This window comes from Oryctolagus cuniculus, chromosome 3, assembly GCF_051225735.1.
Source record: "Oryctolagus cuniculus isolate XC-2025 breed Fujian yellow rabbit chromosome 3, ASM5122573v1, whole genome shotgun sequence".
Classification (NCBI taxonomy): domain Eukaryota; kingdom Metazoa; phylum Chordata; class Mammalia; order Lagomorpha; family Leporidae; genus Oryctolagus; species Oryctolagus cuniculus.
Window position 1 is genome coordinate 125,460,475 of NC_142869.1, and position 17,155 is coordinate 125,477,629.

Consider the following 17,155-nt stretch of genomic DNA (forward strand, 5'->3'; position numbering starts at 1 on the left):
GCACACTTGCATATGTCTGATTATTTCCGGAGGTATACTCCACAGTTATTAAGTTCCTGACAATCTGCACATGGGAAAATGACAGAGCCATTCACTGGTTACCACGAGCACATCCCAGCTTTATTCATCAGAAGAAAGAAGACATCCTACCCAGATGCCGTCTTCTTGCTTGTACTGCTTCCAGTTGCGCCCCGTGTCACTGAACATCAGGCTGTAGCTCGTCACCCAGTCGGAGCTTCCGTATCTTCCCTGCGTGGCCACTGCTGTAATCTCCACTCGGTTCCCCAGGTCCATCTGGAGCCACTGCTGGGCATTAGAGTCAGCTGGGGACCAACCACCAGTTCCTGATTGAGAGCAGAAACAGAGAGAGAGAGTGGTAGTAATGCCCCACACTGTCAGAGAACAAAGAAAAAGTGGCTCCATGTTTCCCTGCCTCTGTCTTTAACCCTTTGGAGCACTCCTGGCTCACTTTCCATCCTCCATCTCCATTGGATCCCCTCTCATGGCCTAAGACTCCTTATAAAGACCATATCCTCCACACCTCCTCCCTCACCATTTAGCCACTGTAGCTTCTATCACATAAATTTCTAGTGAAATCTTTTCCTTTCTTCCTCCCTCCCGCCCTTCCTTCCTCCCTCCCTCCCTCCCTTCCTTCCTCCCTCCCGCCCTCCCTTCCTTCCTTCCTCCCTCCCTCCCTCCCTCCTTTCCCTCCTTCCTTCCTTCCTTCCTCTCTCTCACTCCTTTCCTTCCTCCCGTACAACTTTAGCCTTGATTGTAAACACACAAAGGTCGCCCATGTTTTCTCTCTCTATTATCTCCTTCCATTCTTCCTTTCCATCCCTGTTCCTTCTTTCATTCCTCCCTGTCTTTGCTCTCCTTGTGTCTACAAATATACACTATGAAGCTATCATGGGCCAGAAATTTTATTGTAGATGCAAAGATGAAAGGACACTGACTCTGTGGCTAGGGGGTATCATTCATTCACACAGTCATTTATTCAACAGATGTCCATTGAACCTCTAAAACACAGTGGATATTTCAGGCATGGAGAGATACAAACAAAAATGTGTAGTGTGGTATCTAAGACACTCTCACAAGAGGTACAGACAAGTGAAAACAGAAGCAGAGAGTACACAGTATCTCAGGAGGTGGTCAGAGAGGCCAGTTAAAAAAAATGATAGTGGAGCTGCACCTGAGCAAGTGCAGATGTGCCCCAGGAGAAAGTCCAGTAGAGATCAAGGAGGATGGAAGAGATACTCATTTTAAAAATCTCAGCAGCCTGAGGGGGTCTGATGCACTCTGGGATCACATGTGGTTCAGTGTAGTTGACACATGGCAGCATTCTGACATGTAAACAAGCTTCATGTATGATGGCAGCATTCTGACATGTAAACAGGCTTCTGCTCCAGAGCTTCATTGTTGCCACACTTGAACTTTGCAGAAGATCACTGTTGCTCTTGCTTAGCTAGAAGACATGTAGCCTGTGTCCCATTCTCATTTCACATAAGAATGAAGAAGTCAATGACACCAGAGTTGACTGAACTGAAACCTGAGGGGGGCTGTGACAGACTGTCGAACACCATGGACGTGGACAGCAGGAGAGCCAGCACTTTACTAACTTCCTTGTTCAGGGCATTCGTTTGGAGAGTGAACTGAATTTTTTTTTTATTTAGAGAAGTGAATCAGTAAGTTCCTTTTTCTCTCAAGCTCTGTCCTTGCAAATCATGTTTGGATCCCCTGTCATGGCTCTGACATCCTGGGAGGAGTTGCTTAGATTTGTGCTGAGTGACTCAGTCTGTTCCTGAGCTGTGACCTGCACTGTGACCTCTCTTGTAAAGAGCAGGACATGCAGACACAGGAGGGAGAGAACATCAGCCCTTACAGTGTATGGCTGATTACGTAGCTAGTCCTTAGTGGCTTCTGTTTGATAAGGGCTTTCCTCTTTCTCTCTGAGACAACTCAAATGCAGGGAAAGGAAGAGAAGAGTTCAATATCTACCGGGGAATGTGCTTTATTAAGTGTTTTTGCGAGACAGGAATGCAATGACTGATACTGCTGGTGTTCACTAACACCCTTCTCTCTTCCCTCTATGGAGATGGAAGGGGAAGAGGGTGCATGATTTAAAGGTACTTCTCAGCTTTCCACAGTATTATACTTGTGGCAATGTAGCCAAGATCTTTCAAAAAAAAAAATGAGAGTGAATAAGATGTGCCACGTCCAAGCCAGTGAGCCTCATCCCTAATTGTTTCCCTTTCCACAAGTGAGGGATGCCGCTGACAGCAAGGCCCTGGAGGGTGGTAGAGCCACAGCACAGGAGGACCCTGGAACCCTGCATCACCACATGGAAGGAAGTACCTGTCCTAACCTATCACATAAATAAGGATCAAGCATCTCTCCCGTTAAGCCATTGAAAATGAGAATCTATTTGAATAACCTGTGAAGTAAATAGCATTGTCCCTACTGTATACTTGAAGAAACTAAGAATCAGCGTGTTTAGAACACTTGATGCTTCATAAAATTATTCTGTAATAGGAATATAAAAGTTTCTAAAAACTCAATCATTAGGGAAGGAATTCACAGGAAAGAGGCGCTGGAACAAGGATCCTGAGAAATCAGACCAGGAAGTATATTTTTTGTGTGTCAACTCTGTGTTCTTCAAAGTCACCATTCCCCCATCACCTCCCAGCTTCTCAAAATTGGCAGGAAGGAGATTTTATAATTCTAAGAAATCCAAAGCTATGCTGAACTTGCTCATTATTTCCACCCAATTTCTCCTGTTGCCCATTTCATGAAGCTTTTTTCTTCTTTTTTTTGTATTGATTTATTTGTACTTATATGAAAGGCAGAGAGGGAGAGATAGTGAGATCAACAGACATCTTCCCTCTGCTGACCCACTCCCCAGTATCCCACAATAGTCAGGAATTCAACGAGCCCTCACCTGAGGTCTCCCAAGGTGCACATTGGCAAGAGCAACAGGGCAGGGATTCAAACCCAGGTACTCCAATAATGGGATGCAGGTATCCACGTAGTATCTTAACCATTGTGCCAAACACCGAACTTGGCTGCATTCTTCTTAAGTGAAGAAAGGCAAAGTTATGTGGCTGGCCTCATGGTGCAGTGGGTGTCTTCAACACCAGCCTCCTCGCTGCTCCACTTCCAATCCAGCTCCCTGCTAATGCAGCTGGGCAAGCAGTGGGAGATGGCTCAAGTGCTTTGGTGCCTATCACCCACGGAGGAGAACTGGGTGGAGTTACTTGCTCCCTGCTTTGGCCTGGTACAGGCCTGGTCATTGCAGCCATTTGAGGAGTGAGCCAACAGATGAAGATCTCTCTCTTTCTGTGTCTCTCCCTCTCTCTCTGTAACTCTGCTTTCAAATAAATGAATAAATCTTTTGAAAGGGCAGAGTTGTTTAAACTGGATGTTATTAACAGTACTGAAACATGATAGAGCATAAATTTACATGGTAATTTCTTGAAGTATAGGTGATTTTATCCTTTTATATAAAACAGTTTCTATAATAAGCACACCTTTTTTATGTAAACTGGGAATTGTATTACTACAATGTGATTTATTGAATAATGAATATATACAGAAATGTGAAAACTGGTGGTACAATATGGGAATTTTGACTTTTTGTGTGATCATCACTGTTTCTGGAATAAACATCCTCAAATATTACCTGTTTCTCTTAGCCCTAAGAGTCCACAGCTGGGCTTCATTGACATGCTTGATTTTTTTTTTGTCTTCATTTATTTTAGCTACCATATGATAAGAATATATGTTAAAAATGGAAGAAAGACAATTACATGACAGCAATTTTCTCTTATAAAAAATAATAATCACAAAAAAACTGTAAAAACCAAACCCAGAACAAACCAAATCAGAGCAAAACATAGAAGACATTTAGTGATGGTGAAAAGAATTATTCAAATTTGTCTACAAAATAATCACATCTCCCTTTTTCCCCCAGTAAAAATTATTATTTATTAATCCTCCTGAAAGGAGTCAAAATGAGACAGTTGCTGTCAGCGTTCATTAACACATCAAGTTGAGAATGCTCTCAACCCAAGAGCCACAGTGCAAGCTCAAGCGGAGGTTCTCTGCCTGGTGACGATTGCCCACGACTCTCTCCCTGCTGGTGAGGACGCTCCCTGCACTACAGCCACCCAGGGTTGCCATGGCTGCCATGACAAACATGCTCTCCTTTCCAGCATACAGTAAATGCATTTTCACAAATTATGAAAGTGACCTGAAGACAGTATTTGTAATTGCTCTGAAGACATGCGCTAGTTCCCTGTTTCTGAATTATTCTTTAAACTGGGAAGGGTGGGGGGTAACAGATGCATACATATGTGTATTTGGCAAGCTGAAGATGATAAGTCAGGCAGAGCGTCTCTAACTGTGGCTGAATTCTCAATGGTTATTAACTAAAAACATTCGCATAAATCCTGCAGCTTAAATTTAAATGCATCTGATGGAAATTTAAATGTAAAGTGCAAATAATCTCATCTCACATTTTTATGGCTTGTGGAATTTTTCAATAGTTTCTCAAACACAGGATTCCAAATGATTCTGAATGTGTTTTCACTTATTTCTAGCATTCCTTAAGCCTCATCCACCACATGCTACACTATTTCATTTGTAGGGCAGAGGTAGAATGAGGAGATGTGGGGCCAGAAGTCAGGAGACCTAATTCAAGACCCAGTTCTGCTCTCAGGGTTTGATTAGACGAGAGGCTTTCAGATGAGCTCAATAATACAGCCAGGATGGTCGAGTAGCTTTCTCTGGATTGTACAGCTAGTAAGTGGCAACGCAGGGGACTGAAACCCAGGAAACCTGAATCCAGTGTCCATACTAACCTTTGCCAAAGGGCCTCACAACAGCACTGAATCGCTCTCAACCTGTACTTCCCTCTTCTTCACATCAGCAATTTTTAGTTGAAATAATTCATCCTTAATATTGTTTTCAGTAGCCTATTGGGTTTCATGGCAATCAGCAGTAGTACTTATTTTTAATTTACATTTGCTTGAGAACAAATCAGTATGAAAGGACCAACTAGCAAATCCAGGTTATACAGCTGGAGACTATCCTCCAGCCCAGTTCTGATTTCTAGCCTCTGTCCATGGGTTAAACAGGAACCAAAGTCTTGAGGAACCAGGAAGATATTCAAGAGAATTCTAAATAAGATCTGCATAAGATAAGACCTCAGGCCGTAACTCTCAGCCAATCCCTTGCTCAGTCTCCTATTCCTTGCTTATTGCCCACCTTAAATTCCCAACTTCACATGGAAGAGTAGATTCCAAACATCCCTCCCCTTTCCCCAAAAAAGGATAAAAAACACAGAAATCTCTCCCTCTTGATGGTAATTTTCACTTCCAGTGCAGAAATGGACATGACAATTGTTTGGTGTCACATACTGGAAATGGGCATAAGACAAATTAAATATGGGTCTCTAATCGAGATACCTCACCACCATTATTATTAGAAAGGGAGCCTAAGGACTGGCATTATGGTGCAGTGGGTTAGGACGCTGCCTGCAATGCTAGCATCCCAAATGGGCACCTGTTCGTGTCCCAGATGTTCCAATCCAGCTTTCTGCTAAGGTGCCTGAGAAAGCAGCAGAAGATGGCTCAGGTGATTGGCCCCTGACACCCATGTGAGGGACTGGATGAAGCTCCTGCCCCTGGTTTTGTCCCGGCCCTGCCCTGGTGGTTGTGGCCACTGGGGAGTGAACCAGTACATTGACAATCTCTCTCTGTCTCTCCCCTCTCTGTAACTCTTTCAAATAAATGAATTTTGGAAACTCATGACTGGTGCATAGGGAGATTACTGATGCCATAAACAGGAGTGTCAATTTGTAAAGTCAACAACAGGAGTCACTGTGCACTTACTCCTCATGGAGGATCTCTGTCCTTAATGTGCTGTACATTGAGACTTAATGCTATAATGAGTACTCAAACAGTATATTTCACTTTGTGTTTCTATGGGGGTGCATACTGTTGAAATCTTTACTTAATGTATACTAAACTGATCTTCTGTAAAAAAAAAAAAAAAAAGAAGAAATTATCAATTCCCAACTTGACTCTCACTGGGATTAAACATGACAATAGATCTGATCTGATTTCATCATCATTTAAAAAATCATCTATTATTTTTCACTTTATGTTTGTGTGGGAGCAAACTGTTGAAATCTTTACTTAATGTATGCTAAACTGATCTTCTGTATATAAAGAGAATCGAAAATGAATCCTCATGTGAATGGAAGGGGAGAGGGAGTGGGAAAGGGGAGGGATGCGGGTGGGAGAGACGATATGGGGGGGAAGCCATTGTAATCCATAAGCCGTACTTTGGAAATTTATATTCATTAAATAAAAGTTAAAAAAAATATAAAAAGAAAGTTTCTCCATGTAAGAATACCTGGAGGTAAAATAGTCACATGCCCACATGAATAATGTTTTCACACCTAATCTGTTTTAAGTACCCAGCCTGATCATTTAAACAACAACACAACAACCTAAAATAATCCTACAGGGAAAAAGTCTCCGGGGCTCATGCTTCTCCTTATTTCTTTTTATTTTATTTTTAAAGATTTATTTATTTTACTTGAAAGTCAGAGTTACACGGGGTGGGGGTGGGGGAGAATCTTCCATCCGATGGTTCACTTCCCATTTGGCCACAATGGCCGGAGCTGTGCCGATCCAAAGGCAGGAGCCAGGAGCTTCTTCTGGGTCTCCCACACGGTGCAGGGCCCCAAGGACTTGGACCATCTTCTACTGCTTTTCCAGGCCATAGCAGAGAGCTGGAGCAGCCGGGACTCGAACCAGCGCCCATATGGGATGCTGGCACTTCAGTCCAGGACTTTAACCCGCTGCACCACAGCGTCAGCCCCCCTTATCCTTATTTTATATAAGGCCCTATACAGCTACAGGCACATTCTCATAAATGAATGGGTAGGTAGCTAGAATGACTCACTGCATCGTTAATCATTAAACAGTTGGTGCCTCTGTAAGCCAAAGTTTGAGATTTTTCCAGGACAAAGCTACCTTCTAATGGTAATGAGTGAAGAAGATAGGACGTGCTATAAATATTTCACATTACCCAGTGCATGTAAAGGTAGGAACAACAACCACAAACATGTTTGGAGCTCTCAGGAGGGCCTCTTGCTCCTCCCCTTAGCGCAGCAGCATCCATGCATAGTAGAACCAGCATCTGAACAAGGACTTCTGGGTCAGAAAAGCTGTGGGCTGGAACATCGGGCATCTTCATTCTGCTCTTGAGCAGATACTGGAGAACCAGGTGCTTTAGCCTGGCACTGTCAGGGGCTACTACACCTCATGCATACATTAATTAAGATACTGAGAGATTCTCAGGGGGAAAGAAAAGGAATATGACTGAATATCCTGTGGGAGTCAAAAATGATAAAGACTGGTGGGAAAGCCTGTAATGATTCTGTTTGGGATCAGCTTGCAGAACAGACCCAAGTGACTTGTACAAGGAGATCCAGGTAAGGAAGGGAAGAGTTAAGACCTGAGGCAGGCTCAGTTATTAAAGCCAGGAGCTATGTGTTTGACTTAGTGGATCCCTTAAAGGTCATTTACGAAACAAAGAGTGGAGTGCAGTAATTCATCAGCAAAGTGACCCTAGCAATCCAGCTGAGATATGGGAGATGAGACATAGAGGAGAGGAAAGTCAACCTTGTGCATTATCAAGTCTTCACTTCCACAACTGACTTCAACTCCATCAGTGTAGGATACACCTTAGGGGCACCCCACTGCAATGGTGGGGAGCAGGAGTTTTGTGCACCAGCTCTTGGGGTGGGGCTATGTGGTATCTGAAACACAGAAAGGCTTTGAGTTGAGAGTTGGACAGGCTGCCACTGGGATTGGATTATGATTCTGCTGGGGATGTTCTCAGGACTGCTCTGTAGCAGCTACACTGATCCCAGCTCCTGATGTTCCCTCACAACTAGAGCTATTCCTTCTCTAGAAATACGTCCTTAACCAAGCAGAAGCTTCCTTGCCTGGAAAGCTACTATCACTCCCCACCACCATCCCCAACTCAGCCAGGGTCAGCTTGAAACAAATTCCATGAGATCCTATTGCCTCCAGGCATGACTGACTTCACCGTGCAATATGGGATCTAGAACATCCTCTTGGTGTCTGCAGGAATCTGGACATTAGCAGTGACCATATTCTTGGTCCTTTCCCCATCTCATTCTGCTTCCTCCACACCCTACCTCCAGACTGCACTGCCTAAAAGGTACTTCAATCCAAGACCTGTATCAACTCTGTTTCTAGAGAACCCTCAGCTCAGCTCCTGAGATGCCAACTTTGTACTGAAGGCATGAAGTGAGGGATATGGGAACCAACATCTTGCTTGACAGTGTATGCCTGGCCACAGACCTGTGTGTCTGAGACATTTTGAAAGATGCTCATTACTCAGACAGTGTTTCTGTGATGCCTTCCAGTAAGTATCTTCCCTTTTGAAGGATGAAGCCATCAAGACTCTGATACATCAGGAAAGGATGTTGGCTTGCTTATTTCACAGTTGAGAATTTATATAAGAAGTCAAGAAGATCATCAAGGGGAAAGTTGAAACTTGGAAGATTTGGAATTCAGTCTTAAGCAAGAGAACTCACAGTTATGGCAACTGCAGACTGATTGATTCACATATGCACAAAATCACCTAGGTATTTTTAGAAACTTAGAGGAAAAAGTCATGTGTATAAAACTTGATGACTTTAGATCTGATTGTTCAACATGGCAGTGAATATATAAATTTAAATTAATCTAAATTAAACTTAAATTAAATGAAGAATTCATCATTTGGTCACATCAGCTACATTTGATGCTCAGTAGCCCTGTGTAGCTAATAGATACCTTGTTGGATGGCACAGTTATACAGCCTTTCTATATTTACAGAATTATTGTGTAACACTAATCTAAAATTCCTCTTATAAAATTGATGGAAGCTTAAGTCTACTTTAATTTTATCAATTAATATACTCCACCCATCTTCTGCTTAGTCTTAGGGTATTTTCAGTGATTTTAGTGGATAATTCATTGATTTATTTTAAAATTTAGTTTTTAACTTATTTTGAAAGTCAGAGTAACAGAGAGACAGAGAGAGAAAGGGAGAGACAGAGAGATCTTCCATCCATTGGTTTGCTTTCCAGATGGCCACAATGGTCAGGGCTAAGCCACACTGAAGCCAGGAGCTTCATCTGGGTCTCCCATTGGGTGGCGGGGGCACAAATAGCTGGACCATCCTACACTGCTTTTCCCAAGGCATTAACAGTGAGCTGGATTGGAAGTGGAGTAGCCGGAATATGAACTGGCATTGATATGGGATGCTGGCATCGGAGGCAGCTGTAACCCACTGTGTTACAACATCAGCCCTACTGGATTATCTATTCTTTATATAATGGCAATATAATTATGGAGTTCTAATCATGAGTAGAGCAATGAAAGAGATTTACTAACAAATACAATAGATTTACTGTTTTTAGACACATCAAGAAAAATATTACTCTTCCAAGATTTTCAAAGGAAAGCTGAATTGTTATTGAAAATCCTTTGAAACTGCAGATCTCATGTTGTTGACATCACCATTTAAAACCTTTTTTCTCACAAGCAACCTAGTTTTTCACACAACTGAAAGTATTACATACAGTTAACATAGTTTCTTGGAGCAATTCTATTTAAAAACTGCATCAAACTTAATTCTGGCACTTAGATTAAAAAGGTCTGTTCAGACAAATAATTGGTTACTATCTACTTATTCTACAAAAGTTCTGTGTGGGTGCAAACTGATGAAATCTTTACTTAATATATACTGAATTGATCTTCTGTATATAAAGAGAATTGAAAATGAATCTTGATGTGAATGGAATGGGAGAGGGAGCGGGAGATGGGAGGGATGTGAGTGGGAGGGAAATTATGGGGGGAGGGAAGCCATTGTAATCCATTAACTGTACTTTGAAAATTCATATTTACTAAATAAAAAATAAATTAAAAAAAATAAAAAAACCTAGTGAAAAAAATTGAGATAAAAATTTTAAAAAGATATAAACTTTATCTCTCAAGTTAAGTTCTATCAGGTTCAAAACACTTTTGCAAGTGATCATACCAGCCTTTTAGCCCATCCCTAAATAATTGAGAATCCTGGGAATTCAACTATGCCAATGAATCCTTTTCTACGTTCTTAACTGTAGAAACATAGGTACGCTTTAAGTTTTTTTTTTAAAGATTTTTTTAATTTATTTATTTGAGAGGTAGAGTTACAGAGAGGGAGGGTGGGATAGAGAGAAAGGACTTCAATCCACTGGTTCACTCCCCAAATGGTTGCAATGGCCGATCTGAAGCCAAGAGCCAGGAGCTTCTTCCAGGTCTCCCAAGTGGGTGCAGGGGCCCAAACACTTGGGCTATCTTCCACTGTTTCCTCAGGCCATAGCTGAGAGCTGGATCTAAGAGGATCAGCAGGACTCAAACCAGTGCCCATATGGGATGTAGAGGCTTAGCCCACTACACCACAGCCCCAGCCCCAGACAGAAGAGGGATATGTGAAGGATACCCAATTATTTTCCATCAAAATTCTCAAGGAATTTTTCTTGTGTGGTGAAATGAGTGATCAGGAGCATTGTTTTGGTAGAGGATTCTCTGGAGAAATGTTCTCATGGTTTTCTGCTGAAACTTTGGCTAGCTTACATAAGATACTCTCAGAATAAGCAAATGCGGCCATTTGTTCCTTTAGAAAGTCAACAACAAAATGCCTGAGAATCCCAAACAAAAGCTTGCTTTTGTATTGTCTTGCTCATAACCTTTTCTCTTGACCTTGTCTTTGTATAACTTCCACCTCTTGGTAGCCACTGCTTTGATTTTGCTTTGTGTTCAGAATCAAACTGGCAAAGCCAGTTTCACTTCCCGTTTCAGTTCTTCAGAGAAATGCTTCAGGATCTTGTTATCATTTGTTTAAATTTCCATTGAAATCTCTGATTATTTTCTGTATCTGATCTGGGACTAGTTGTTTAAATACTCATCAAGTAGAATGCTCGCTTGTCTTTAAGTTTTCAATTAGAATTGTGTAAATTGATATTTTTATGGTGTTGGCAATTATTTGTGCTTTTAATTGTTGGTCCTCTTCAACTAGCATATAAACAACTTTAATTTTTTTCCTCTCAAATGATCTTAAAGGTCTTTTTCTGTGAACCTCATATTCAAAATTGTCTCACTGCTTGTCAAAACGAGGTATTGACTTGTACACTGCTGATTTCATTGGATCATTGCTCTATGGATTCTTTTGAAGCAGCAGTGATTTCACCATTCTTCCACCCTAGCTTCACCATAATTTTGATGTTTCTTCATTATTCAGTTTTAGCAAAATTCATATTGCTTTGATAGAAGATCTTTGCAAAATGGTATCTTATCTTTGCTATCATCTAATACTAAGATACTGTTCAGACATGTTATAGCCAGTTGTTATGAGGTTATTTAAGTGTAAAACATATAAAAACCATGCAGAATATGTCATCAAATACATTTTTCTTGAATGAATTGGAGATCCCTTTCATATACTATGGACAAAAAATAGTATATTCATATACTATGAACATATACTATGGACAAAAAATGATTAAACATGAATGTACTCAATTGTGTTACCACAAAAGCTTCATTTTAGATATATTCTGATCCAAAGAGAAACTCTGGCATTGGAAGGTTACTTTTTGACATGGAGATGAGCAATATAATCCAATAAAATTGGAGACAAGGCAAATGGTATGTCTCACAAGAGAATAGAATGCAATTTAGAAACAATTTCACTACACTGAGGTTACATGAAACATTTCAGTCAATGAAAAGCCAGGTATAGGGTAGTAATCCCATAATATTATGATGGAACTGAGGAATTCCTATTGCCTAGTGACATTGTCATCCTAAAGTTACAGGGCAACACATCATGCTTATGTGGGGATGCTGGTGTAATAAGCCTACTATATTGCCAATGCTATATAACTATATATATGATGGACATATGTATAGTGCATAATATTTGCTAATGATAAAAATGAATATCTTACTGGCTGACTATAACATATAGAATCTACTATACTTAAATAACAATAAGTTATTTTAGAGTATAGTCCTTTTATTTACAAAATTCACTGTGAAATTATATACTGTATTATGCCTACAGCAGCCTTATACATCTCATGTTTACTGCTTTTCTTGATTGTATCAATTACCTATTGATTGACTCATACCATCTAAGAGAGTATGCATTGCAAAATGGCTCATGGCACACTTTTCAAAACATATCTTGGTTGTTCAGCAACATACAACCATATTTTATTTCCTCCTGAATGTTAAACACATGGTAAACACTGTTCTAAGTTGCTAGCCACTATTCAAATAACAGTCAATAATAGTCCTGCTCTTAATTCCATCATTGTACTTTTAAACTGCATTAATTTATGTTAAACAAAAGGAACTGATGAACTGAAGGAGCCCTTATCTCTTTGCAAAGTACTAGAGGTGCCAGGTTGGGGTGCACTGAGTCAATGTTTTATGGAGTGACCCCTAGAAATAATCCCAACTTGGCCTTTCAAAGGAGGTCAAGAGTCATCAGGAACAACATGAAAACGTGAGGTCCATGGGTTTCTCTGTCACCTTTGTTGTGCCAAATGGTGTAGTTTGAAATCTTCGAAGAATTATATCATTAGTAAGTGAGCAAAAATATTCATACAATTCTTCTTTTCTCCCCCTTTCCAATCTTTTGTTTTGCAGTGAGACAAAGTCCCAAAGCTCCTATTAAATAGCAGAGCATTTCTGCTCTGTATCTCTCAGTGATGTATAGCTGTCCCAGTAAGAGAAGAGGCTTAGGGCATATTTTCAATTTCTAGGTCAAGATAGTTTCCCACAGGCATATTAGGCCACAGTATGATTTGGGGAATATTGAGGATACACAGATCTACAAATTATGCTTTCTCTCACATTATCTGAAAATCCAGTTTTATGGTTAAAACACTACCATCTCCAATTGAAGTGCAAAAATCACCTGGAAAGGGTAACCGTTGTGTCAAACACATCTTTACTCAGATTAAGATCCCAGATCAACAGGAACAAAGATATCAGTTAACATGGAGTAGATAGTCTTAGATTCAAACCCAAGCCCTCCCAAAATTAGCTGTGTATCCTAGGGTCAGTGACTTATCTCCTCTGAGTCTGTTTCCTCATATTTAAAAAGGAGAATACCACGTATATTAGAGTACTGATGTGTGGATAAAATTATATGGTTGAAGTTTCCAGCATGGTTCTTCATGCATTATGAATCAGCTCACTTTGATATCTTCCCAACCTGCCCTAGTCCTGAAATGCAGAATGAAAAAGGTACATTGTTAAGAATAGAAGAGGGGTTGGTGTTGTGGTGTAATGAGTTAAGCCGCCAACAGTGATGCTGGCATCCCATATGCGCACCCATTGGAGTCCTGGCTGCTCTGCTTCATATCTGGCTCCCTGCTAATGTGCTTATGGAAGTAGCAGAGGATGACCCAAAGTCCTTGTGCCCCTGATCCCGCATAAGAGACCCGGATGAAGCTCCTAGTATTCTTGTTTCAGCCTGGCCCAGCTCCTGCTTTTGTAGCCATTTGGTGAGTGAAACAGTGCCTGGATGATCTCTCTCTCTCTCTCTGTTGGTCCCTTTCTCTCTGACTTTAAAATAAATAAAGTCAATCTTAAAAAAATAAAGAATAGAAGAAGCAGAGTTTCAGGAGGCTCTAGGATATGGCGTCTCAATTTTGAATGTGTAAATGCAATAGTTGTTAATGTACAAGTTTTGAAACAATTGTTCTGGGTGGAAACCGAGATCATGGGTGGTGACTATGTTTCCTCCCACGTCTACTCTTGGAGTAGTGAGGGAAAGTGTGAGACAACAAGAGAAGCACAGTCCTTGATGTCTGCATTGTCTTGGGGTAATTAAGACAGGACAAAAAAATGGAAATGACATTCCAATGAGAGAGTGTTTCTGCATCTCTCTCTTTTTAAGATTAGATTATTTCTGAATCATGCTTGGCTAATCAATCCTGCTTTTTGAGCAACGATATTGTCCTTAGAGAATAATATTGTAGTGCTGCCTGTGAAATTGGATCCTCAGTGTGCTCACCTGGCTACCTGGATCAAGTCCCTACACAGCTGATATCATGCTAATTGAATGAACCCTGATTCCTGTGTTGTTTCCAATTCCCATCTCCTCATTGAAGCCCTGATGGCACAAAATTGTAAAACAACTTACGAAGACCTTTATGGATGCTCAACGTTTAGTAACCAGTGCTGCCCAAAGGGGTGGGACTGTGGCAAATATGCAGGGATTTTGTGCCATGGGGGAGGCAGGAGCTTCAAGCCTCTTCATCCATTGATGAGTGCAGGAAGCTGAAAATGCCTTGACAGAGGAAATCAGATTCTCCATGGCAACAAAATTGTCATGCCAGAAACACACCATCTCAACTTACACAGTCAAGCATTTCAAAAATATATGTGTTGACTGAGGAAGAAGGATTAAATTTCCAAAGAACAAATGGTAAATGTAATTGTTTGCAAATTATATGTGAAATAAAAAAGGTGGAAAAGTACAAACCTCTCCTTTCATGGGGCCAACAATGTGTTTTCCTATTTGCCGTTTACTCATACAAAGTAACTGAAATCCTTCTCCTCATTTTCAAGAAAGTCTAACCCACAGCTCAGAGGCTTCAGGCTGTGCCACCAGCTCCTACACTTCTTGCTGACAAAAAGTGCTTCCCCAAAGCCCAGCCAAATTAATGCCCAGATCAAAAGCTTTCTTGCCACAAAACAAATCATACTTGACAAAGACAGAATTCTCTTAAGCCACAATTATATAGATTGACTTAGCAACCCAAGTTAATGGTGGTCTGACCCTCAGTTTAATGTATTTTGTCATTTTCCCCCAAATTAACTCTCTTTATTTTCTTTGTGTGTGAGGAGATGGAGACTTAAGGGTATGTGGAAGCGAGAGAGCAAAAATTCCATTTGGCAAATCCCTTCTGCAGATGAGATAGCAGTGTGGAGACTGTTATCAGGCTTTAACCATCTGATCCCCCTCCTTGTGGGGTGGGTTGCCCAGATCTTAACTGGCACAGCAACAGCTTGGGTCAACAGCTGTTTCTCAGGGTGTGTGTTGACTCTCAGAAAGATTAGTGTCATTGACGAAACTCATTAAACTTGCTTTTCTCCGGATTGGAGGGAGCTCATCAGACATTGTTTGCCCAGCAGAGCCTTCCTCTAGTCTTCCTTTGAGCTTTGCAATTGAGAGTCACATGTGTCATGGGAGATTTACCAGCTGAGCCTCCTTTCATCCTGAGTATAGGTCAGACATAGGCATACTTGAGTTCCTTGTACTCACCGGAAGTCAAGTTTTCCTTAACCATCCATGTTCCACACATGCCAGCGGCTTCTATGAATCCCAGGGCATTCAGTGATAATACAGAGTGCCATGGGACATGTAGAGGAGTTTATCTATGAACTCCCCTGAGGAGCTGCAAGGATGTCACTCAGAACACTCCATTTTACAGAAAGGGATTTAATTTTATGGATGCCAGTGGTTTTACACATGGGGTGTAATATCAAGAAGTGTCTTGACAAAAGTGTAGAAAACTGGGTGGCATGGACTTGAATAAATTTGTTAATCACTGTGGTACTAAATAAATGAATTAATATAAAATTATCTAAGTTTGGAAGTCATAAGAAAGTATAGTATACCCTTTCAATGTCATCCTCAGGCATTTTTTTAAGCAAATGTACTGAGTGATTATTTAATTCTCTATGAGAATAGACTTGTCATTTAATTTTACTATTCACTGGTTAATGAGATCTTAGGTACTATGAAGTTGCATGTCAACTTATAATTGTCTGTTCTGTAGAGAACCTATAACCTCTAAGGTTTATTACCCAGTAAGACATTGTAATGGTTAATTTTATGCTTCAGTGTGACTGGGTTAAGGGATATCCAGATGGCTGGTACATTGTTATTTTTCTTATATCTATCAGAATGTTTCTGGAAGAGACTGGCATTCCAATCATTATATGTGTAAGGATAATCTTCCTGCACCACTAAGAATGGGCACCATTCCATCAGTTGAGGGTTCAGATGGAAGAGAAAGGCAAAGGAAGCTGAGTCTTAACTTTGTCTTCCAAAGCTTGGGCAACCGTTTTATCTTGCCCTTGGGCAACAGATTCCGGATTCCTGAAGTAAGCGTTCAAGGACCAGTGGTTCCCCAGTTTCAGATCTTCAGCCTCAGGTTGGGAGTTACAACAGTTCTTGGGCCATTGGAATTGGACTGATCTACACCAACAGCTTCCCTAGTTCTCCAGCCTTGAGACAGCACTCTGTGGGACTTCTCAGTATCCATAAACTCATGAGCCAGTATTCACAATGAATATCCTCTTATGTAACTGTATCTCTTATATATAACTGTATCCTACTGGCTCTGTGTCTCTACAGACCCCTGACTAAATAGACATTACCTAGTTTTATATTCATATTAACAATCTTTCCTTTAAAAATGTTTTTGAACATCCATTTTCTCAAAACACTCCTTGAGGGGTTGGCATTGTGACACAGTGGGTTAGACAATCTCCTGCAATGCTGACATTGCATATCAGAGCACCGTTTTGAGTGTGGGCTGCTCAGTTTCTGATCCAGCTCCCTGATAATGTCCCTGGGAAAGGAACAGAAGATAGCCCAAGGACTTGGGAGACCTGGATGAAGCTCCCAGATCCTGGCTTCATCTTTGCCAAGCTCCAGCCATTGTGAGGGAACCAGAGGATGGAAGATGGTTCTCTCTGTCTCTCCTTTCTCTTTCTGTAACTCTGCCTTTCAAATAAATAAACAAATCTTAAAAAAAAAAACTCCTTGAATCACCTTGGTCATATTGCTGCTTCTGCCCTTAATGAATTCATTTTTTCTTTGATGTATTCATTTTAAATCTGCAATATAGCTGTGGTTTTAACTTATTCGACGTCCTACTTTGACAAGTATTTATTTTTCTCCTACTTTGAACTCTTTCTGGGAATCAAAAACAGTGAATGTACATTTTTGTTTCTTCTCTTTTAGGAGTTTATATCTGGTTAATATCAGATGCTTA

General features: G+C 40.7%; 1 protein-coding gene across 2 annotated transcripts in view; it reads right to left on the reverse strand.

The window, feature by feature from the left end:
- Positions 1 to 17,155, reverse strand: part of CNTNAP5 (contactin associated protein family member 5) — a 991,178-nt gene that overhangs the window by 750,902 nt on the left and 223,121 nt on the right. For both annotated transcript variants that reach the window (XM_051848810.3, XM_089329361.1), the window contains exon 3: positions 151 to 344. In XM_051848810.3, the coding sequence (XP_051704770.3) occupies positions 151 to 344 (194 nt within the window). The remainder of the gene's footprint in view (positions 1 to 150; positions 345 to 17,155) is intronic.